Below are 23,886 nucleotides of genomic sequence, written 5' to 3' on the forward strand. Positions count from 1 at the left end.
CTAAATCAACAGGACAAATATGGTCTATTGGTTTTAGGCTCAAACACAAACGCTGGGGATTACTATTTTTTATTTACACATACTGAGGTTTTCAATCCAGAATTTTACTTTAACATTTTTACTGTTATCTTCATTTTATGCTTGGAAAAATGGAGAAGCCATCACAATTTACTGTTTTTTTTTGTTGAATGGACGTTTAAGATACACCAAAAGGTTTCATATCAAATTTGTATTTATTTTTTTTATTTTTTTAACATTTATTTATTTTTGAGACAGAGAGAGAGACAGAGCATGAACGGGGGAGGGGCAGAGAGAGAGGGAGACACAGAATCGGAAGCAGGCTCCAGGCTCTGAGCCATCAGCCCAGAGTCCGACTCGGGGCTCGAACTCACGGACCGTGAGATCGTGACCTGAGCCGAAGTGGGACGCTTAACCGACTGAGCCACCCAGGCGCCCCTGAAGTTTGTATTTTATTTAAAATTTTTTTTAATGTTTATTTTTTGAGAGAGACAGAATACCATCGGGGCAGGGGCAGAGACAGTGAGACACAGAATCTGAAGCAGGCTCCAGGCATTAAGCTGTCAGCACAGAGCCTGATGCAGTGCCTGAACTCACAAACCAGGAGATCATGACCTGAGCCAAAGTCGGATGCTTAACCAACTGAGCCACTCAGGTGCCCTTGAAATTTGAGATTTTAAATTATACACATCCTGGACTTGGTGATCAAATGACTACGTTAAATTCTTAGTGATTATAGAATGTTGCCAAGCAGCCTGCTAATTTAAGTCCTATGTAATTGTGTAATTGTATTGTTGCTCATGATAAATAAATTCATATTAGATATTTATTTACACTTGTAAATAACAAAGTGAAAATAATCCTTTAAGTTACTGCCTATGTCCATACTTTTTAAAAAAATTTTGAGTGAGCATGTGAGCCGGGGGAGGGGCAGAGAGAAAGACAGAGAATCCCAAGCAAGCTCTGTGATGACAGCTCCAGAGTCCGACTTGGGGCTCAGTTCCACAAACCGTGAAATCGTGACCTGAGCTGATATCAAGAGTTGGACAGTTAACCTATTGAGTCACCCAGGCGCCTATGTCCATAGGGCCTAACCTAACTTTACTAAGTACGTTCACATACCATTTGACCAAATATCTTCATGAGATGAGTAACATCTCCACTTTAGATAAAGTGGAGAGATTAATTCTAAAATTTAACTTTACTGACTGTACAAGTTTCTTACTTTCATAGTCTTCCTATACTGCTGGCTTTCACCTAACAAAAATGGGAGTAATATTGGATAGTTTTTTAAAAAATAAATATCTTTCATTATTAATCTCTCAGAAAAGCCACTAATTCAGGTAATTGTACCATTAATCTCCCATGGCTTCTTACTGAATTAGTCTTCTGATTCAACACTTCACCCATACCCATGGATATAAAATGATATTAATACATCTTTAAAAGTTTATCCAGAGGGAAGGTGAAATTTAAAAAATTGCTCTGAATCAGACAATATCTATTTCGAAGTTTATGAATGCTTCCTATCTCGACTTACTATCAGAAATATCATAAACAGCCGAAATGAATATCCGGTTTATATCACAAACCTGTTTTGATGTCAGATAAACATGGTATTCATATCTACAGGCTTTCAGTCTTTATAGAAGTCAAATTCTTACTGGTAGTGAGAAAGGGTTGATTCCTAGGTAATAGACAGGAAATCGCTTTGAAATAAAACAGGTGTACTGCTATCAAGTAGAACGTGGTCAAGCAGACATCTGATGACTCTGGCTGCTCTGAGTAGATTTGCAATGCTGTTCTATTCTGCTCCACCGTCTGAATGTGACATTCTAAAAACTGACCTGTAAAACTATCTTCAGTGGTTTGTTCGGCCTGCAATATTCCTTCCTCTAAAACCTAGAGAATATCCACCATTGTTGCTATTATTCTTTCCTTAAAGATTATTAACTTCTAATAACTTAAAATACAAATTTAGATAGATTTGCTCGACAATTTGGTTCAAATTCTAAAAGGTATTTTGAATTTCATTAGAGATTCAGACAAGTCATTTTCCAGAAGGTTACCTTTAATGTCTATGCTAAATAAATAACATTTACACACCAGACAAAACCATCATAGGCTTTTATAAGAATCAAAAGTTAAGAATCCAAGCTAAATGTACAGAGGCACATCACCTATTTTAAATTATAAAATCAAGTATGTGAATGTAAGAAATCACCTTGATTAAAAATTTCCAAGCTTAATTATTCCTCCTTAAATAATTTTAAATCCTATATTGGACAAAACAGCTACAAATATATTTGTGCAAATTAACTATAAAACATAGTATGGCTCAAAAGTCATCGAATATTTCTGCAGCATCATTCCCTAAGAGCACACTTGAGTCCTTATTCTGCTTTAGCCGTTATTCTTCGTCCAAGGGAACCGGCTGTACACATCTACAGACCATATAAACCCAATTATTCTGCCCCAAATTGGAATAAAAGATTAAGTTGCTATTGAAGCAAGTTAATTTCTAGGGATTCTGGCATAAACCATAAATATCAACGTAATTCAAGAAATAAGATCTGTAGGGCTTATCTCTTCCCTTTACGGGTTAGAAATTTCTTGTAGAAACCTTCTCTGACTCAGGAGGAATAACAGGAAATAGTCACAACTCGTTCACTCTTCCTATCACACTTAAAAATAAAATTCATACAATTTTCAAGAATTAATTTCTCATAAACCCAGCCAACAACTTCTTTCAAAAGGTAAAATGTAACCTCTGCTTGAAGAGATCACAATACAATTACAAAATTTAAATACTGCCATAATTAAGAAAAACAAGTCATTTATACAAGCATAAGAATTCAAGTTGCTTGTGCACTGAAATTAAAATCTATCACTTAACCTTCCTGAGCTAACAAACCAACATGCAGATTATCCTGCAAGTCCTATCACCAACAGCTAATTTTATTTACATTAACAAGTATTAACATCTACCAATTACAAGTCTACAGGTTTACTCGTTGGTAGTAACTGAGCTTTTCCGATGGGATTTTTTGGAGAACCTTTATACCAGACCCTTTCTTTTTCTGATGGTTTCCTAAGGACTCTGCTATTTATCCCAGGAGAAAAGCCCACATTATTATTTACAACAGATTTTAATATGTCATGATTTGTCAGGTCATCCAAGGGAACCTTAATTTGGCCTCTGGACACCACTTCCTGTTTACAAACTCTGGTAGACCCAAGAGAAGCATTCGTGGAGTCTGGGGGCCTCTTGGTCTTTGAGAAAGATTGAGAAGTTAACTCCATGCTTGATTTCAAAACTGTATCAACATTGGACTGTCCACACCCCATAAACTTCTGTTCTTTAGGACCTGATTTGGTATATGAAATCAAGGAATCTTTTGATGTACTTTCCATACCAGAGGAAAGAGCACTGTCACAGCTCACTGACTTCACCAGAGGAGAAGCGGCATCACCAAGACTCGCCAATTTGTGCCGTACAGGTTGTCTGCTATACTCCAACAAGGAGTTAATCCTTCTGACAGACTGACGAACAGGTGTACGCTGAAACTTAAGAGGTGACTTTGCCTTTGTTCTATTTGGTTCATTTAAAGAAAGCTTGTTAAACCACTGTATGTGGTCTGACACATTACCACGCTCTGTCATCTGTAAGCTTTCAGAAACCGTAGCGCTGCAGGTTTCCACCAGCGACTGCTGCTTAACAATTCTCACAGGCCTGCGTTTGGACAAGTTTGTTATGTTACACGTGATGGGCTCTGAGGAAGAAGTGCTAGCTGCATGCTTCGCCAAGTTCTCTTCGATCATATTCTCACTCTCCCTTAATTCAGGATTTACTTTATCCCCCAGAGACTGCTGTTCCTTTACGTGTTCATCACTAGGCAACTCTTGCTTAACTGAATAGTCTTTAGGTATATTTGAACAAATGCTTTCTTCATGTTCAATCTTCACATGAGTTGAATAACATTTTACAGTTGCTTCTCTATCCAAATTTTGAGTTTGATGGAGTGAGATGTCTCGTTCTGAAAAACTATGTTCTTCTTTACCAGTTTGATGTTCATTTGATTCTATCACAGTCAAATCATTAGTCTCAAACAGATTTTTCTCTGGACTGTATTCTGTAGAAGAGGTTTCATTTAGTTTTACTTTCCCCACATTAGTTACTGATGACTGGCTGTGATTTATCAATACATGAAGATTACTTCCAGATTCGGAAAATGCTTTCTGAATTTTCACCAGAGTCTCTGTGGTCAAGTGATTTTCATCCCCACTAAGAGAGCTTCCAGTTACACTGTTGTTATGCTTATCCTGTACATTAGAAAGGGTGCGTTCATATGAACTAACAGGTAACTTTTCAACTGAAGTATCAGGCTCCGAAGAAGAGCTTTCCACCTCAAGATTTCCCTTGATTGGAGAAACTTCATTTGTCACCATTTCTTGAAAACCGGAATTAGTAGGTCCTGTCCAAGACATCCGGTAACTTGTCCCATCTAGACGCTCTGGGGTTAATAAGTTCTCCTCAGACTTACTGATCTTTTTTGAACCTAAAATAAAGCAGTTCAGTCTTTTTAATCATTTATATTTGAAACATATTTCAAATATTATTCAAACACATGGCATATAAAGGTATTAAGCATTTAATTTCAATAAGTTAAGGATTTGTGTTAAAAGAATAATTTTTAGTATAAAAACGTCAAACTTTTTGTATTTATAAGCATCCTCCAATTGTTCATACAAAAATACAATCCCAATTCAAACATTTTTACTTTTCAAACATGAATTTTAATTTCTAGAAGAGTAAATTACTTAATATATTTTACCATAAAAATAATTGAAGGTTATATGTTAATTACGTCTCAAGCTGGAACAAATTTTTCAGAAAAACAATGAAAGTAGGTTTTTTTGCATAAAACTAACAATACCATATAAATGTACCTTTCTTTGTTAATCTTTCATTAATATCTGGGCTAAAAAGGAGACCTGTTTTTACAGATTCAATCCTATTTTTTAAACTTTGTTGATTTGCAAGTCGTCGACCGACATTTTCGTATCTATCGACACCAGGACACCCGTTCTGTAAAGAAAAGAAAATTGAAAATGTTTTGGTTAAGAAATAAATCTAGTTAATTCAGGATATTAAGACCAAGTAAAGTTTTTGTATTTATCAAAATCCTCTACAGCTGATTGAAAAATGTATAAAAAATTGAAAAACAATTTGTAGCCAACACAAATTTACTTGCATGCATGTTGATGAAAACTGTAAGCTTTTGACTTGGCTGTTAGTTGATATTTTATGATCTAAAATAAAAACAGCCTCACATATTCATTAACTAAAAAATTTCTTTCTTTTGTGAGGACTCTGAGCCAGGGCATGTTCACAACAGTGAGTGAACAAAACAAACAGACCAAAATCTTCACCTCACAGAATTCACATTTTAGATGGGGTGATTTTGATCAGGACAAGAAAAACCGTAGATTATTTTGTATATTACGCAATACACAAGGTGAGAAGTGCTATGGCAAAAAGTAAAGCAGGGTAAGGAGGCTCTGGAGTGAAGAAAGGTGGGGCTGTCATTTTAAACAGAGTGATTGGAAGATGACTGGTGAGTAAAGAAAAATGTGAGAGGGTAAGAACCATGAGGATAAATGGGAGAAGAACATTCCACAGAGAAGAAAGGCCAGGACAGTCTCCAAGGCTGAAGTCAGGTCTGGCACATTTGACAAACAAGAGGCCGAGTGAGCAAGGGAGGCTGACGGGCTCAGAGAGGCAGGCTGGATCCAGTCCCGTGGAGAGGCACTTGTAAACATAAGAATTTTACCTTTTTTTCAGAGTGAAATGAGGAGTCATTGGAGGATTCTGAGCAGAGGAGTGACAGGACTTCACTTGGGTTTTAAAAGAATAATTTTGGCTCTAGTATTGCAGCAAGGTAGAAGCAGGCAGACCTACTAGTAGGGCCTTATTGCAGTAATCCAAGCTGGAGATGACAGAATTTAGAGAATGGTGGAAATGTAGTGCCAGTGACAATTGGTCGATCTGGATATACTCTGAAAGCAGAAGATACACAAGATGCCCTACTGGTTTACACAGGATGTGAGGAGTCAAGAATGCCTACGTGGTTTTTGGCCGAAGTGACCAGGTGAGTCGCCATATGTGAGATGGTGAAGACTACAGATAAGTGTGTGGTTGGTGGGGAGGGGAATGACTGGAGAAAGAGCAACAGTGAAGAAATGCATCTTGAGAGCTCTATCTGGGACAGGTTACAGGTGAGTTGTCTACTGGATGGACATCCAAGCAGAGAAGTCAAGTAGGCAGGTGCTAAACAGTCAAGTTGTTCAGGAAAGCATTTTGGTCTGGAGATATACATTTGGAAGTCTTAAGCAAATATAGGACATTTAATGCTAATGAACACTTTGAGTAGAAAGAGAAAAGAGAAGTCCAAGGACAAAGCTTTGGACACTCTAATGTAAAGGAATTAGAAACGTAACCCATGAAGAAGGAAGAAAATCATGAGTAAAAGTGTCCCTGAAGCAAGGAAGGGAAGTATGCGAAAGAGGAGCAAGTAACCAGCCAGGTGAAGACTAACAAGGACTGATCACTGGTTTGAGCACCACTGAATTCATGGATGACCTTCAGAACAGTTGCATGGAATATTGGGGATAAAAGCCTCACTGGAATGAATCAGTTTAAGCAGAACAGAAAAGGAGGAAACAATCAGTATTGATTCACATGCAAGAGTCTGGTATAAAGGGGAGTAGAGAAGGCAACTGTGGCTGGAGAGACAGGGTAGAGGGTCTTTCACCACCACATCTACACTTTATGCTAATATGAACATCAATGAAATGGTGAAAGACACTTACTAGGTCTTTGCTACTTTTCCCCAGACTAAATTTCAAACGAAGAGATCTTCGGACCTTTTCTTTACGACTGATCTTAGGAGAGAAGCAGCCTGCTTTTCCCGATTCCACCCTAAAAAAGAATGGCATTTAAAAATGTCAGCATAAAAACTGGAGGCATTCTCGCAAAATGAAATTTTCAAGTCCAGAGCAAATTATATTGCTAGCAATTAAACGGCGTAATAATTTTCTAAAATCAGTTAAGCTTTGAGATACCATGTATGGGGGCATCTCGATTGCTCACTCAGTTGAGTGTCTGACTTTGGGTCAGGTCACGATCTCACGGTCTCTGAGTTCAAGTCCCACATTGGGCTCGCTGCTGTCAGCCCAGAGCCTGGTTCGGACCCTCTGACCCCTCTCTCCCCACCCCCACTGGTGCTCGATCAAAAATAAACAAATGTTTAAAAAAAAAAAAAAAAAAGAAATACAGTATAGGAACACATTATATTTGTGTATAAAGAGGCCTCTCCTGTTTATCTCAAGAGTTATTTAGTCACTTATAAACCAGAATCATTAGAACAGACTACCTTTAAATTAGCAGGAAATTAAAAAATTACACACATCAACATACAATAGGATTTTAAGCAAGCAAGTGGACTCAAATTAAGACTCTTTCTCTGGAGTATATACAAAGGGCACTAATTAATAAGACAATAAAGGCAGAGAGAATTTTTAAAAATTATGATTCAAACATGTTTCTCAGCAGAAAGACAAACAAAGCATTTTATTTACTATATACACCAAATGTTTATCCATGAAAACAAAATGTCCTGGATGTATTACCTGCAAATTTTTTTACTTGCAATCCTCTTACTTCGCCTTAGCACACTTGTACTGATCGAATCGTTTCCACTGATGGCTACAGGAGAGAATGAACTCTGAGCTGACCCTTCGGGGCTTGTATCAATGTGAACTATAAAAATAACCACATATAATACACCACACATACTTTCTTTTCCAAGTGTAAAATATTAGTAGCAATTAGGTTTAAAGTCTTAATATCCAACCCTAAGCAACAACAAAATCACATAATTTCTGGTAAGAAACTTCAGAAGCCAAATAAACTCAACTCAAAAAAAAAAAAAAAAATAGTATCAATTTCTTACTTTAAATTTTTTGTTGGCAATTAAGGGTCAGATGAAACATGACTTTTATATCAGAGTTTTACTTTAAACTCGTTTAAGAATACAAGGGAGGTGTGAGCACTATTGCAGACTGGAGAAAGAGCAAGTTTCCAGACAGGCAGACTTGAGTTTGTCCCACCACTTACTAAATAGCTCTGAAAATGGACTTCTACAGTAAATATAAAAACTACTGTTATATATTTATATATGAAATGTCTAGCACAGTACCTATGTTACACAATGTTAATTATTGCTATTACCAAAAATGAGCTACTGAAAACAATTTAGAGTCTGAGTATCTAGTGTGTACCTGGCTAGCCAACTGCTGTCTACCTGCCTCTGTTCAATATTTCTGGCAAACAAAAACCAGTTATAAAACATGCCTAACCACTTGGCTACAGCCAAGTTCCATGCTAACAATAAGTGGTTACAACAGCTCATTCTGATTAAGTTATTTAACACTATACCATGAAACTATAATAAAAAATTAAGGGAAAAAGTTATGAACCAAGGCTCTATATACATTTGACTTATATTTGAATCAAGTCCAGGATATACTCAATAAACATGAACCCTCTCAACTCATCACCTGTATTGATAAAAAATTCACACAGGTCCCCAAACAGAGACAGCATGGTTTTTTTTTAGTTGCAAAAACAGAAAGAAAATAATACAACCATTACAGAGACTTCTGGGTACATTTGGCTGACAAAAATTTTAGAGGCCAATGTAATGTAGCCAGTGTGACATAGGTAGTTTATTCTAGAGCTGTAGTCTAATCTTGAAAATATATCAGTGGTCACAAGGAAGCACAGCCAGAATATAGGGAATAATGCAAAGTCATCACACATATAGGAAAAAAATTATAAATAGGTAATTCATGGATTATAGATTACTATAGCTGCCTTTATACATTAAAAAAAGCATCATAGCTATTATCCAAAATTAGAAACCAATCTATTTTCAATTTTACAGACAGAATTTATTGAATTGTGGCTGAGAAAGTGTGGTCAAAGAAAAATGGTGTTAAAATAACAGGTTATTGAACTTACTAATTTTTTTTATTAAAAAAAAAATTCATTGAAGGGAGGAGCCAAGATGGCAGAAGAGCATGGAAGTTCTTTTTGTGTCTCGCATCCATGAAAAAAATCACTGATTAAGCAGGCTCGTACTGAATTTCCAGTAACACAAGCAGGTTTAAACTATGTTTGGGGAGCTTGGAGAGAAGGAATCAAAAGGTTCATTTCTTGGGGCAGATGTTATAATGCTTATAAGCAGAGGCAGGCAGAATTACAGCTCACATTGGCCATTTGGGAACAGTTACTCCAAAGTGGAAAAAACCTTAATTAAGAAAACAGTAAGTTAGTTTAAAAGAACGTAAGTCTCTAACTTCTGAATACTCAAAGAAATACAGACAGAGCCTTAGAGTTCTTATCATTACATTTAAACCCATAGAGAACCTGTGAAAGACCATAAAAAACAAGTCGCTATTCTGTTCAACTTTCTAATAAAACAAACAAGGAAAATCTGAACTTTTTGGATAACGTAAACAAAAAGTTTCTGGGAAGAAGATCTCATCATTTAACTAACAAAGTCAAAGTAAAATTCTCAACATTAACTGAAATTGAAAACCTGAAAGAATCAGAGATCACTCATATTTTGACGAAATGTGAGACAAATCTGAGATGGAAGACTCTGGGCTTAGTTAGAATTTCATTTCTTTTTGGGCTGATCATAAGGTTAACTTGTAAGACTGACTATGAGCCAACTTGAAGGAGCCAACTCAATCTAAGATCACACTAACAAAGATCTGATACTCAAATTAGCAAAACTCAGTTGTTCTCTGGAGGCTCTGGTTGGCCACATTAGAAACTCAGAGGTCATTTGGAAGAAAATGGCAGGTCAGTAAACCATCTGGAAACCATGCCACAAGGAACAGCATAAACAAAGTTTTTAAAGCTTTTATAAAAGCTACTTGAGTATAAAACTAAAAAATCCCACCCCCCCCGCCCTTCAACAGCAACCATAATGGTTCCTCCAATACCCCACTACTCTGCCTTTAGAGAAAATCAAACTGGCAATCTCAACAGAAGATAGCAACACAGCCCTAGCAATAGATCAAGAAGTAACTAAAGTGGTATTCAGGATGTCCCGTCACCTAGTATCTGAGCGCCAGTGCTATACACAGAAGCCCAAACTCTCACTCTGAGTTATTTATCCTAACTGTCAAACAGCATGGTCATAAAACATATACACATACACATAATAATACTGAACCAGTGTCTATTTTAGAAGTTAGGGACTTTATAAAAATTCAGAGATTTGATAAACAGAATAAAGCCAAAGCTCCTAAACGGGGTGGCATTAATATGAAATAGCACTTTGCCCAGAATAGGCATTCATGTTAACGTTTACAACCCAATTATACAAATTCTATTTGCTACCTGATGCTGGTGTAGAATTGTTGAAGAGATTAGTTGGCAACAACTCAAAGTTAAAATTGTGCTTGATGGATTTCCTTTTCTTACTTGAGAAACCATGAGAAGACTCTATTGGTAGTTTACGCTTAGCATTTGGTGTAAGATTCATGGGTGATATGGGTAGCTGAGCTGAAAAAACAAAAACAAAAAAAAATCATTTGTTGTTTCTCCCACAGAGTTGATAAAATACAAAAGCTTCTAATAATTTCTTCTTATAAAGCCATTACTTAGAGCTAACCAAGGAATGAGGGAATATGTTTACATTATCAAATATATGTTATAACTAAATTAACACCATCCAATTACTTAAAATGAAAAGAGGAAAGTCACAAAGAGGCAAGATTAACAAACAATAGTAACTTAAACCAAACAGACTGAAAGATGTATATAATCCACATTAAAGAATATTAACATATGGAATAAAATCGTAATCAAGGAGTTCAAACAAACTGATCTACTTATTAGTTCTGCTTTTCATCATAAATGAGTATTAACCACTAAATTTCTTCAATCTTTTCTTCAATCTGAAAAACAAAACAAGTGATCATATGGTCTATTATTGTGTTATTGGGCCGAATAATTTCAGCCACAAGCAAACCAAGATAAAAAAAATTGGAAGATAAAATAATAAACTTCTGGTTCTAAACAAAAATGAGATTGGAGCTATTTTCACATATTCAGTAGCATCCAACTTACATTCAACAGAAAAGCATGATTTAGAAGACTAAAGATATAACTAGAGACTAAAAGAAATTCTTAACTACAATTTTGGGTTCATTATATCCAATGTAATTAGTAATGTCACAACTTAGTATTAGAGTACAGTATTTCCACTGGAAATAGTACTTGGATTTGATTAAACCAAAATAAGTTATGTTATGATTACTTTTTACATAATATACAGAAATTTTCACTTAAACAAAAAATATATAATACCTACCAGTTCTTTCCTGTTGAGGCGTAATAGAGGGTGTTCTGTTAGATTTAAGTTTATTTAATGCTCCACTAACAAAATCTGAAATGCAAAGCACATATATTATCAATTATAATTCAACATTTACCTGTCACCAATAATTCATATTAATATTTGTGGTTTTCCAGCATCTAAGTTTATGTCAGCTTACAATGAACCCCTCACTCAAGTCATGTGAGTCTGTTTACCAACACAGATAGATTACTTCCCTACACAAATCTTTCTTCATAGCATCCTTCTTATCTACAATAGGATACAAATATTCTGACCCTCTACCCAATTCCCCTAGCCTCTACCCGTTTTTCAAGAAGGTTCAGTTTGACTTCTTCTTTGGAGTCCTTGACTCCAGGGAACTTTTTCCTTTGAATACCTCTCACGTTTGTGTAAAGGTTTAGCATTCAATACTAAATTGTATTGTCATTTTTGCTTTTCACATGCATGTGTCATGTCTTTCCAACTATGCTGTAAGCCCCCAAAAGATATACACCACAGCTTAATCTTTATTATATTTAAACACATTTTAGATAAAAGCATATTGCTGTACCTCTACAAAACAGGACTGCCACTACCCCTTACCTCCTACACTTTGTCTTGGCTTTCTCTTATAGTCACCAGGAGTTTCACATTCACCTTCTTCAAAACCTTCTAATGATGGAGTAGCACAGAAACCATCAATACCCAACATGGCCGGTATCTTTTCCTGGATAAAATCTGGAACATGCCCTAAACAAAAACGTTCAGAGTTAACATTTTTTCCTCCACTTTCACTCAAAATGTTCAGATAGTATACATCAACTTTCTAACAGCTGTCTTCACAGTTCACTTGGAGGAATATGGGATCTCCCTCAAACAACTCCTGTTATTTAATAAAGCAACTACATCTTACCAATATCTGATGCATGGTCAATAAGGGTCTGTACCACTGCAGCCTGTATTCGGAGCTTTTTTTCTGTGTTAGCAGACATCTTCTCATGTCCTTCACTTGTCTGAAGAAGGTTTGGTGCAAATATTACTGCAAGATTCCTGCTATCCATCTTATTCTCACTAGACCTTAAATGAAACAAGGTTTTTCTTAGATTGACCCAGAGAAAAACAGGGAGTTAATATATTGGGCACACTTTGAAGACTTCTTACTTTATCAGTCAAACACAAGTCAAAATAGTTACCCTTTGTCTACCCATCTATATGACTGGCTTGAAATAAGACATAACCAAAAATAGCTCCTGTGTGTGTGCTTAAATATATATCATAAAAACCATGCTAACCATGGAGTCCACACTTTGGGTTTCCATGCAAATTGAACATGTATATTTGGTTTTCAAACCCACACACAGAAAAACTGTATTAGAAGGCTACAAGCATGTCCAGAACAAGGAGGCTCACTGACAGCTGAGAGGGGGGACAAATTTGAGAAGAAAAGAAAAAAAAATTTTTTAAAACACAGTCATCTGAAGCTATTCAGTGGACAAAGAATCCTATTGACACCAATAAGCCATTCATAATGATGATGCTAAGTCAGCGAGAAAATACTAAATCGTTCGGTATATTGGTTCTTATATTATACAGGATATACTTCTTATAGTAAGGAATAATTTTTTAAGAAAAATTTCCATTCCAAATGTAATTTTAACTTATTGTCTATAAGGGTAAATCAAGCTGATTAACAAACTGTCATTTCCTAAGACTTATTACTTACCTAAGGGAAACACTCTTGAGAAAGTTAAAGAAGTATCTTAATACATCGGTTGTGTGGTCAGTCATGAGACAGGAGAGCAGTAATGTAGCTTTATTCTTCTCCTCTGTTCCTAACTGTTGAGCTTTGAAAAGTGCTTCATGCAAATCAACTGGAAGAATGGGCTCCGGCAATTCCCTGAAAAACTGCTTAAGAAGTCCTGCAACATCACAAGGTGGTGCAGAAGCCAGGCAACTTTCACCATGATCCAGTTTACTCTGAAATAAATAAAATAATCTTGAGTATTTGAGGGCTTAAGAGTTTACTGCAAATAAAAATATCCTTTCTTATACTCTAGAGAGTTTTCTTTAATAAATTTCTCTTGGGGCACCTGGGTGGCTCAGTCGGTTAAACGTCCGACTTCACCTAAAGTCATGACTTCATGGTTCGTGGGTTCGAGCCCCACATTGGGCTCTCTGCTGTCACACAGAGCCTGCTTTGGATCCTCTGTCTCCCCCCCTCCCCTAAAAAATAAACATTAAATATGTATATTAAAAAAAATAAATTTCTCTTAACACTTGTTTTACTATACAACATGCCATTTTAGAAGGCTAAAATTAAAAAAACATTTCCTTTCGTATAGTTTATAGCAATAAAGGACCATGAATTTGAAATATTTTGAACTTTTAAAGCATTATATAAATAGATCGTGGCAATCATTTCACAGTATATACATATAGCATTAAGTTGTATACGTTAAATATTTGTCAATTATATCTCAGTAACACTTAAAGCATTATATAAATGCTGCACAATTCCTTTTAGAAAAAAAGGTTCTTCTGCCATGAAAAAGGCTATTTGCAAATCCAATTTCTATTAGTAATTCATGCAATAGTTCTAAATATTTAAATTCTAAAAACCAAATCAAAAAGTGGCACAAATGAAAAATAATAGTTCAATAATATGCTTACCTTTAGGGCTCTCAGACGAACAACAGATCCTGATTTCCTAAAAAGCCCTTCTGTATGAATATGCTCTTCTAAAGATGTGCAAGCATCAACAAGAAAACTGAAAGAAAGAACTCTTTTCAACTCTTTTCAGAACACATCTAACTAAATCCTATTCTCCTACCAAAATACATGAGCAGACTAAGTACTGTCTTTAGAAGCTTTGGTGTCAGAAATCCCTTCAATCTTTGGGATAAAAAGGTTACCTCTAGTTGTCTTTTTTGCTTCCTAAGTGGTTTATGGTCCATCTTTTTATCCAGGACAACTTCAATAAGCTGCTTAATTCTACATCCTTCTCAATCCTACTCCATTTCTCTGCTTCTGCTCACAGCACAGGGTGTGTCTTTTTCACTGCCCCCACTTCATATCCCAGTCTCTCTCAACCCTCTCCAATGAACTCTCACCACCATTACTCCAACAAAACAGCTCTCAACAAGGTCACCAACCCATGGTCAATTGTCTTCATCTTGTTTGTCCTGCCAGCATCTCACACACTTGACCACTCCCTGCTTTTCTGGAAAATATTCTTTTTCATGATAACTTCGGGTTTTCCTGCTGTCCCCCTAAGTGCTCCTTCTCAAACTCCTTTCCTGGCTCCTCTTTTTCTGCCATACCTCTTCATGCTACTATAACCCAGGGCCCTAAGGCCTTCTTCTTTTCTTTATCCTCTCTTCATGTGTAACCTTGCAGAGAATACATAGCTTTAAATATTTACCATCTACTACACTGGCCCAAAAAAAGGCAACATGTTTTTCTCACTCTAACATTACCTCTCAGAAAAAAAGTCAAATATATCCTAGTCCTTACGATCCTTCTCATACTTAGAAGTGTGTGCTCAATTTCTTTATACTGAACAATTTGAACCATCGATGTTGGCTTTAATAGTTAACAGGTGATACCAACAAGTAAGAATAGATGTTAGCAGCAAGCAACTGATAGCATTGTACTGGTGCACAATGGCTGAGTGTCCCAGGGGGCGCCTGACAGAATTTAAAGTTTGTTTGTTTAAAGTGGGCATAGAAATTACAAAAAAGATTTAGTCATCATTACTGGGGATATATTTTGCAATTCTAAAGGTAGAAAAGCATAAGCACACCTTTCATAGGTCATTTAAAAAGCAAAATAGTAAGTGCTCACCTTACAAAGATTGTGAAGTGTAGATTGTTAATCTACACTTATATGCTGAATGAAGGAAAACTGTTCCAAGGCAGCAAAGTATTCAATAAATGCTTTTGTACAATGCATCAGTTAAAAACCTAGGTTACTGAACAAGAGTAGCCAGAATAAACCCTACTTTGGATAGAGGGGAAATGAATTAGTAAGACCTAAGATAGTTTCCTTACATGTGTCTTTCAACTATTTAAGATGTAAACTTCCCAAGTAATTTCTGATGCTGTTAGTCTAAAAGGTTACTTTTAAATAAATAGTAAGTGACATAGAAAAGCTCAAGTGTTACATAATTTGTATTCACAGATACTATTGAATGTTATCTTAAATATTCTTTTATCCACAAAAGAAAAAGAGAGAGAGGGAGACAGACAAACCAAGAAACAGGCTCTTAACTAGAGAACAAGCTGATGGTTATTAGAGGGGAGGTAGGTAGGGGGATGGGTGAAATAGGGATTAAAGAGTACACTATCATTATGAGCACTGAGTAATGTATAGAATTGTTGAATCACTATATTGTTCACCTGAAACTAATATAATATTGTATGTTAACTATAATGGAATCACAATTTTGAAAACCTAACAAAATTTAAAAACTTGTATAGGAGAAAAAAATACTCTCATCCAACATTTCTAAGACAGAAAAAATATATAAATTGTAACTGAATTTGAAATTCAGTGTATTACTGAATATAGTCAGAATTGCAGCAAAAGAATTGGTATAGAACTAAACACTCTTAGTAGAACAAAAATAACTTGCTTTTTAACATTTAATTTATTACTGAACCTTAAATTCAATCCTAGGAATGAACAGAAATTAAAAAGTTAAAATATGTAAAAGTTTAAAAACATTTCCACATTACATTCGTTAATGTTGAGAAATTCAATCATTTGCTAGTTCAAAACAAATGTGAAAGAGTCAATCAACTATTTCTTTTTAAACGCTCAAACACCAGTTTGAAATATTTTTTCCTCATCTCAAACTTAGCTTACCTTGGAATATGTCCATATTCTGGTACAACAGAATGGGGCAATACATTAAAAGGTACTCCAAATATTTTACCCTAAAACGGCAAATTCAGTTATTCTAACACAAATATTAGGCATAATATAAGTTTTCTTAAATATTAAGCAAATTAAAAACCTCAGAAAATTTTTAAAAATTGAAATCATCAATCAAGACAATGAAAACAATTACTATGAGGACATTTGGTAAAAGGTAACTACTATACACTAAACATCGCTGGTGCTAGGAGTACAAAAATAGTCAAGATAAAGTCATTGTGGGTGAGGGGATGGGTGAGACAGGTGAAGGGGGTTAAGAGCACACTTATCATGATAAGCACTGAATAATGTATAGAATTGTTCAATCACTACACTGTATACCTGAAACTAATGTAACACTGCATGTTAACTGTATTGGAATTAAAATTAAAAAAAAAAAAATAGAGAAAGTCATTGCACTGAAGCAATGTAATGCATTCCATCAGTTTCCAATCCCATAATGGAAAATCAATCCAGTTAATGCTTAAAACAAAATTTGGCTGAAACACTAACATTTTCTAAAAATACTACAGGTTCTTTCAGTAACCTTATAAACACTGACCTTATACTTTCCTTCTGTCACCTTATAAATACTAAGATGAACAAAAGGTTAAATTGATAATGGTAATTCTTGTCACTCATTGAGTACTTCCTAAAATTACATCAGAAATGGTTATTTTTAGACCTGATCTTTTCCACACTTGGTGGAAAAGTGCTATTCAAACTATGTTCTAAAGTAACCAAGAAAAGGATTCTTCTGCAAACATTTAATTCACATCTAACTACTTTGAAAAATATTTGTGAAAAATCACATTCAAATGTATTACTCATATTCAAACTTAATACACTGAAGATCCAAGACTAAATCTGTATGTTACATACTTGTGAATAAAGAATCTGCCACTATCTTTGTGCATACATTCAAACTTCTTAAAAACGTGTTACTGATTAAGAAGGTTGTAGTTTTGCCCTGGATTTAAAAATAAATACACGCGTGTATATATCTGCCTATACAGAATTGGATGAGTGGGTATACCCAGTCTCATGTTTATGAGTCTCATGTTTATTCATTTAGCTTAGATGCATCTGCTCTCCATGAATGCTCTTGACGCACTTATGTGATAAGAGCACCTTATTTAACCTTACGTTGACAAATATCATTCAGCTCTGTCAGCTTTTCAACAGAGTAACAAAATCTTGCCAATCCTTTTCAAGCATTTGGCTCCATTCGACTGGTGAATACAGAAGGCAGTACACGATAGTGCTTAAGGGAGCAGGCTCCTAGTGGCAGGACTGCCAGGTTTCAAACGTTGGCTCTTCTGATTATTAGCTGAATGATCTTGATCAAATTAATTTTGTATGCTTCGGCACCTTCACACAGGTCCTCAGTCACAGAGTTACAGAGAGAATTCAATGAATTAAAAGATGTAAAACATTTATGGTCGTGTCTGACATTGAGTAAGCATTCACAGAATATGTGTTGCTGTTAGAATTCCCATTTCAAGGTGAGCTATTAAAAAAAATGTTAGTGTGGGAAACCCCTTATTTGGGTAAATCAGAATTGTCTTGATACTGGACAACCAAACAAAATGCAAAAATCAGATGCTGAAGCTGATTATAAGTCTAGAGATATCTTAACATACACAGAATTCAGGGTTTTTTCCTCAAGTCTATTATTCTCAACAATGGACTCACAGTAATTGCTATAAGCTCATAAAATAAAACTAACAAGATGCTTTTTAAACTTTGTGTATTGGAGTATCATTTACAATATACTTAGTACCCACCCCATTCCCCACCCCGCACCACCGTTTTAGAATTAAGATTCGGAAAGGGTCAAGGGGGATCAGTAAGTTTTATAAGTAAGTCAATAGAATGTACTTAGAAAACTACAAGAAATCTAGTTGTCAAATATTACTCATCCTGTTTCCATTCCTATAACACAACGATCTTCTGTATTTCTTTCCCCAGAACTTACCGCTATATCTGTGGCTGCTGCTTCATGCTTCCTACGGTCGCACTGCCCATGGCCACTCTTGACCTTAATATTTATTAGAATATTTTTATTACAATTTCTAGCCTGACTACCCATTAGGATCTAGACCAATGACTGCCGTAACAACCATGATTAGCTGAATATGTGGCATGTGACAGGCACCGTGCTAGTTCAATCTACAGATCTTACCATTTTTAAATCCCCTAAATAACCCAAGGAGAGATATCATTATTCCCATTTTATAGAGTAGGAAACTGAAGCTTAGGAAAATTCAACAAACAGCCTAAGATCACATATCTAGTAGGGGTAGAGCAGGATTCAAACAAACTCAGGTCTACCTGACTCTAAAAGTAGGTACTGATTTTCTTAAGGGGTGAAAAAACTCTGACACAAAGTCTTTCATACACTTTCAAAACCAACTACATTTGAGATCTTGGAAAACCAGTTTTACAACCAGAAAAACCACTCCAGTTTTTACATATAAACAAATATGTTGCAAACAACAAAAATTACTGTCTCCAGAATCTATAAGCTATTAAGAGGTATACAAACTATTTTTATTACTAGCTTTCTTATCCAAGTACTTATTTTTTTTTTCAGAAATTATAAACTAAGAGCTGTGCAAATCTTATTAGCTTTCATCTCTAAATACTTAAAATAGCTTTGTATCTCAAAAAAAAAAAACAAGCAGTAAGCTTATTTTTTTTTCAAATTAGTAAATACAGAGAGATTATCTGAAGTCTATTTCTAATGTTCTGTCACACCTCCTCTACTGACTTATTTAGAAAACTTACTGATCCCCCTTGACCCTTTCCAAATCTTAATTCTAAAACGGTGGCGCGGGGTGGGGTGGATAATGTTTGTCTCCCTTCCTAAGATCTACTTGGGAAAATACAATAAATTGGCAACATCTGGAGACATTTTTAATTGTCAAAACTGGGATATGCTACTGGTATCTGGTGGGTAAAAGCCAGAGACGCTGCTACACATCCCATAATGCACAGGACAGCCCCCACCTCCCACCGCAAAGAATGAATTATCTAGTTCCAAGTGTCAATGTTGCGAGGTTGAAAAACCTTGCAACTTTCTCAATGATTAAAAATCCCTGTAAAGAATCAACAATGTCATTCTTTAAGTTTCAGCAGTTGACCATCTGGATTCAATCAGTCACGCTTAGCCACGTTCTCTTTTGGATCCTTTGGATCCATACAGAATGAACACCTTAGCACGACCTGTAATAAGTGATGGATAGGGTGGGTTTGTTTTTTTTTTTTTTTTTAACCCAAACCTCTTTCCCCAGAACCTACCGCTGTATCCGTGGCCGCTGTTTCATGTCTCCTACGATCGCACTGCCCACGGCCACTCTTGACCTTAATGCCATAGACGGCCCGAAGCTGCTGCAACAAGGCCAACCTCACCAGCCTCCGATCCCACATCCCGGACACGTCGCTCACTCTCCGAGGCAGGATCTCAGTTCTGACCCTCGTTCGCCACCAAGTCTTCCAATTTCCAAACACTCTCAGGTTTGCGCTCCGCTCCGCTGCCTTCCGGCCAAGTCTGGCACTGTTCCGGCCCCGGACCCCAGCCACTTCCACGGCTTTTCCCTCGGTCCTCAACCCACTTGCACTGACCGTCTTCTCCTACTTCCCTCTGATATAGCCACACCTCACTTTTCCTTCACTTACACCGGCCCTCTTTCTTGTCACTCGATCTTTTCGGCTACTTACACAGACCTCCCTTCTTTCTTCCTGATCCTTTCGGTTCCTTGTACGGACTCCTGTTACCAGCTTCTCAGCACTTCCGGCCACTTCCTAAGATCCAGCTTCCTCCAATCCTTCCTTCGCCCTCGTCTCTTTCCCAACGGCAAAACACGACCCTTCTCCTCGGCCTTCCTGCGCTGGCAGGCTCAGCTGGACGTTCGTCTCTCAAGTCCCCGTCCCCAACCCCAGCCCAGCCGCCGGACCAGCCGGCTGCTCAGGAGCCTCTTCCAGTCCCGGTCCCCGCCCGGGCTGGTCGCCGCCGTCACCCCGTTTCACAGGCTGCTCTTTCCCTCCCCCATCAGCCTGCCTACAGCCCCCGGCAGGCACATCCCGGTCTGCTCACTGAAGCCACGCAACTCTCCTCATGCCTCCGCCCTCACCGCCTCTGCAGCTCCGGAGCCGCAATCTTTCCACCTTCACTTCCAGCCCAGGCTCAAATGGCAGCGCCAAACAGCGCTCCGCGCTCTGATTGGCCCGTTTCTCATTTCAAAATCAGGACCTCAGAGAGTGGCCAGGAGCTGCCTGTCTAGTGAGACGCGGAAGGGCGTGGTGGGCACAACTAAGAAATGTGAAAAGAGAGAGAGAAAAAAAGGTGAGTTCCACTTGCTCCTCCATAGCCGTATTTTTGGAGGAAAGTACTGTTTCAAGCTCATTTTAATATATCTGGCCTGCGACTGAGACAATACATTCGGGGAAATGTAATAGACACCCCATTCTCATTTTTTTTTTTTTTTTTTTTTTTTCAGAACTTGGCTGAGGCTGAAGGCCCTGTAACGGAGAAACCGATTCTACCAGACCCAAAGAGAGGCAGCCTGAGTTAGGGTGTACAAACGCTGATCTGGGTACCCCTGAAGCAGGGCCTTTAGAGGTTACTTCGGCTCTGGAAACTGGCCCGTATTTGAGGAACTGATGGCTCAAATCTTAGCGCATAGGTAGTTAAATACATAAAGAAGACCTGTCATGGGAGAGTTGAGTGCGCGGGGCGAGCGAAGTCTTCGGGAGGCGACAGCTGCAGAAGCGGCATTCGTTGGAATATGCAATTAGGAGGCCCGCTCCAGTCCCACACGCTATCCTGTTGACAGACAGTACTGCACACCCCCAACTCTTGTCCCTGGGCTGCTGATCCATTCTCAAACGTCAGCGGTCCCATCAGGATGTTCTCTTTTTTCTGGGATGTAATTCATTTAGGGGAGGACACATGGACTCAAGTTAAATACGGGCAATGTTGCGTACGTTTACTAGATCACCTCTCCTCACCCGCACGTAAACTTGGGAGGAACAGAGACAGAGCTGTATCTATTTTATCCGTTGTTGTATCCCTGTCGCCTAGCAGTGCGCATTTCCCGAATGAATGAATTAAGTAGAGAACATTTTGCTAGAATCATTTTGCCCCCTTAGGAGTTCAGTCCTTAGGCGTTCCACCTTGCCCAGCCTGAAGAAGATTCTCTGAAGAAATGGGAATAAAATGGAAGTGAAGCATTGTACCAACTGTTTATTTAGCGCCTACTATGCAATATGGTGTAGGATAAAGAGCAAAAACAGTTTTGGGGGCGTTGGGGAGGAGAATATTAAGTAATGATATTAATGAGGACATAATTATCCACTGAGAGAAGTGTAGTAAGGAAGGGAATACTATTCTATGATAGGGTATTATAAAAGATCCTTGATGCGGGGAGGAGCAACATACCGATGGTTAACTGATGTGAAGAATCAGAAATTGGCAAAAAGGTGGGATGGTGGAGTGGAACAGCGATCAAGAGACAAAGGCACTGAAGAGGAACCATCGATTGTAACAGGATCCGGTGCATCAGAGACTAAACCGAACCTATTCCTACTCTTTTCTTCTTGCTTCAGAAATGACTTATGTTGTCTTTAACCTCCTCCCTCCCTCAAACTTGACATTGTTTTGGATTTTGGATGTCTCAGCTTTCCTTTTCTTAAAAACCTGACACTGCTGTTGAACATTAAGCACCTTTTCTATGTCATAATCCTTTTTTCCCAAACTGAGCTCTTTGATTTTGTTTCTTTTGTCTCGTTTAAGATGGAAGTTACTGGCTCTTAATGATACTAACATAATTACTTATTTGCCTTGTCCATGTACACATATATACACACATACATATATGTAAAACAATAATAACAATACTGCTAAATAAGACTGCTGAATGAAGCTTGTTTCTTTTTTCTTCAGAAATACTCTTTTAAATCAACTGGACATAATTCTCTTTGGTTATATATGGATGTACCATGGTTTATTCAACCAGGCCCCTATGGATAGATATATGCACTATTTCCAGCCTTTTGCTATTACAAAAAGTTCCCTGTGCATACACAATATGCTTTTGCTAATGGACCGTTAGCACAGAGTCCTACAAATGGGATTGCTAGGTTAGAGCGTAAAAGAACATGTTATTTTGTTTAATATTGTCAAATTCACCATCATAGGCGTTACACAATTTTGTATTCACATTTGTGAAGTATGAGAGTTCCTGTTTCCCCACGGCCTCTCTAATGGAGTCGATTTTGGCTAATTTGATAGGTGGCAAATGGTGTCTCATTACAGTTTTGCATTTATCTTTTTATGAGTAAGGTGGAGCATCTTTTCAAATGTGTACATACAGTGAAGTATGAGTTTTAAGGAATGTTGGAGATCTACAGCTATGAAATGAAGGGAAACAAGCAAGGCCCAAAAGAATGTGTACAGTATGCTCCTTTTTGTGTAAGGTGGAGGGAGGTCAGAAATACATACACAAATAGACACTTGCTTATATTTTCAAAAATAAACAATGGAAAGGTAAACCAAACTCTAATAAAAATGGTAACCAATAGAGGGAGAGCAAGGCCTATTTCCTATCAGATAACCTTTAAAAAAAAATTTGGAAACTTTGTACATATTAGCCCAATATAAAACGGGTTGAACTCTTTTTAACGACTTTTATTGGGCTTTTTGCTTTGTGTTTTTATTTGTTTAAATTATAATCAGTCTCTTCCCTTAATGCTCTAGATTCTGAGTCATCCCTTAATGCTTGGATTCTGAGTCATCAGAAATGTTATCCCCACTCCCAGGTTATAAAGGATTTCACTCATTTGATTTTTCTAGTACTGGGTGGTTTTTCTTTTTTCTAAAAAAAAAATATGTCTCTTATCCATTTGCAATTTATCCAGTGTAGAATAAAGAATGGAATTTTCTCTTTTTCCATATGGCCATCCAACCTTAGACATTTTCATTTTCTCTCGCTTCAACAGACTCCCACACCTACCTCTAAAAGTAGCAAAACTCTACTACTGAAAGCCCCATGGAGTACAGATGGTCCCCAATTTGATTGTTTAACTTCAGATTTTTGGATTTTATGATGGTATGGAATGCATATGCATTTGGTAGAAATCATTCTTTGAATTTTGAATTTTGATCTTTCCTGGGGCTAGCAATATGCCGTGCGATACTCTCATGATGCTGGGCAGTGGCAGCGAGCTGCAGCTCCCAGTCAGCCACATGATGACGAGAGTAAACAACCCATACACTTACTATCATCCTTACTCCTACAACTGTGCTGTTTTGTTTTTTTTTAATGTTTATTTTTGAGAGAGAGGGTGAGCAGGGGAGGAGAAGAGGGAGTGGGGGACCGAAGATCTGAAGTGAACTCTGCACTGACAGCAGCAAGCCGGATGTTGGGCTTGAACTCAGAAACTGTGAGAGCATGACCTGAGCTAAGTCAGATGCTCAACCGACTGAGCG

The 23,886-nt window shown here is 37.2% G+C and overlaps 1 protein-coding gene and 1 long non-coding RNA gene across 3 annotated transcripts; one reads left to right on the forward strand and one right to left on the reverse strand.

Annotated features, from left to right (window-relative positions):
* Positions 1–1,842: 1,842 nt before the first annotated feature.
* Positions 1,843–20,258, reverse strand: ARHGAP11A (Rho GTPase activating protein 11A). 2 transcript variants are annotated; one of them, XM_049613281.1, is made up of 12 exons: positions 19,698–20,258; positions 16,344–16,414; positions 14,148–14,244; positions 13,201–13,454; positions 12,391–12,554; positions 12,081–12,227; positions 11,472–11,546; positions 10,496–10,660; positions 7,711–7,786; positions 6,892–7,000; positions 4,969–5,107; positions 1,843–4,577 (listed from the first exon to the last, which is right to left on the reverse strand). In XM_049613281.1, exons 1-12 carry the CDS (start codon positions 19,824–19,826, stop codon positions 3,010–3,012), a joined length of 2,994 nt encoding a protein of 997 aa, XP_049469238.1. In that variant the 5' UTR covers positions 19,827–20,258; the 3' UTR covers positions 1,843–3,009. The 2 variants fall into 2 exon arrangements, with proteins under 2 accessions (XP_049469238.1, XP_049469237.1); XM_049613280.1 differs by having other exon boundaries at positions 7,711–7,840.
* Positions 20,259–20,652: 394 nt separating this feature from the next.
* Positions 20,653–22,013, forward strand: LOC125909810 (uncharacterized). Its single transcript, XR_007453771.1, has 2 exons — positions 20,653–20,742; positions 20,897–22,013. It is a non-coding gene; the product is annotated as an uncharacterized LOC125909810 (long non-coding RNA).
* Positions 22,014–23,886: the final 1,873 nt, after the last annotated feature.

This window comes from Panthera uncia (genome assembly GCF_023721935.1).
Source record: "Panthera uncia isolate 11264 chromosome B3 unlocalized genomic scaffold, Puncia_PCG_1.0 HiC_scaffold_1, whole genome shotgun sequence".
Classification (NCBI taxonomy): Eukaryota; Metazoa; Chordata; class Mammalia; order Carnivora; family Felidae; genus Panthera; species Panthera uncia.

Bases quoted from the DNA above. Each gene is read 5' to 3' on its own strand.
- ARHGAP11A (XM_049613280.1), bottom strand. From the start codon at position 19,826: ATGTGGGATCGGAGGCTGGTGAGGTTGGCCTTGTTGCAGCAGCTTCGG. The intron at 11,547-12,080 runs GTAAGGGGTAGT...TTTGCATTTCAG, and splicing joins GCCAAGACAAAGTGTAGGAG to ATTTTGTTAGTGGAGCATTA. The intron at 5,108-6,891 runs GTAAGTGTCTTT...TTTTCTTTACAG, and splicing joins GGAAAAGTAGCAAAGACCTA to AACGGGTGTCCTGGTGTCGA.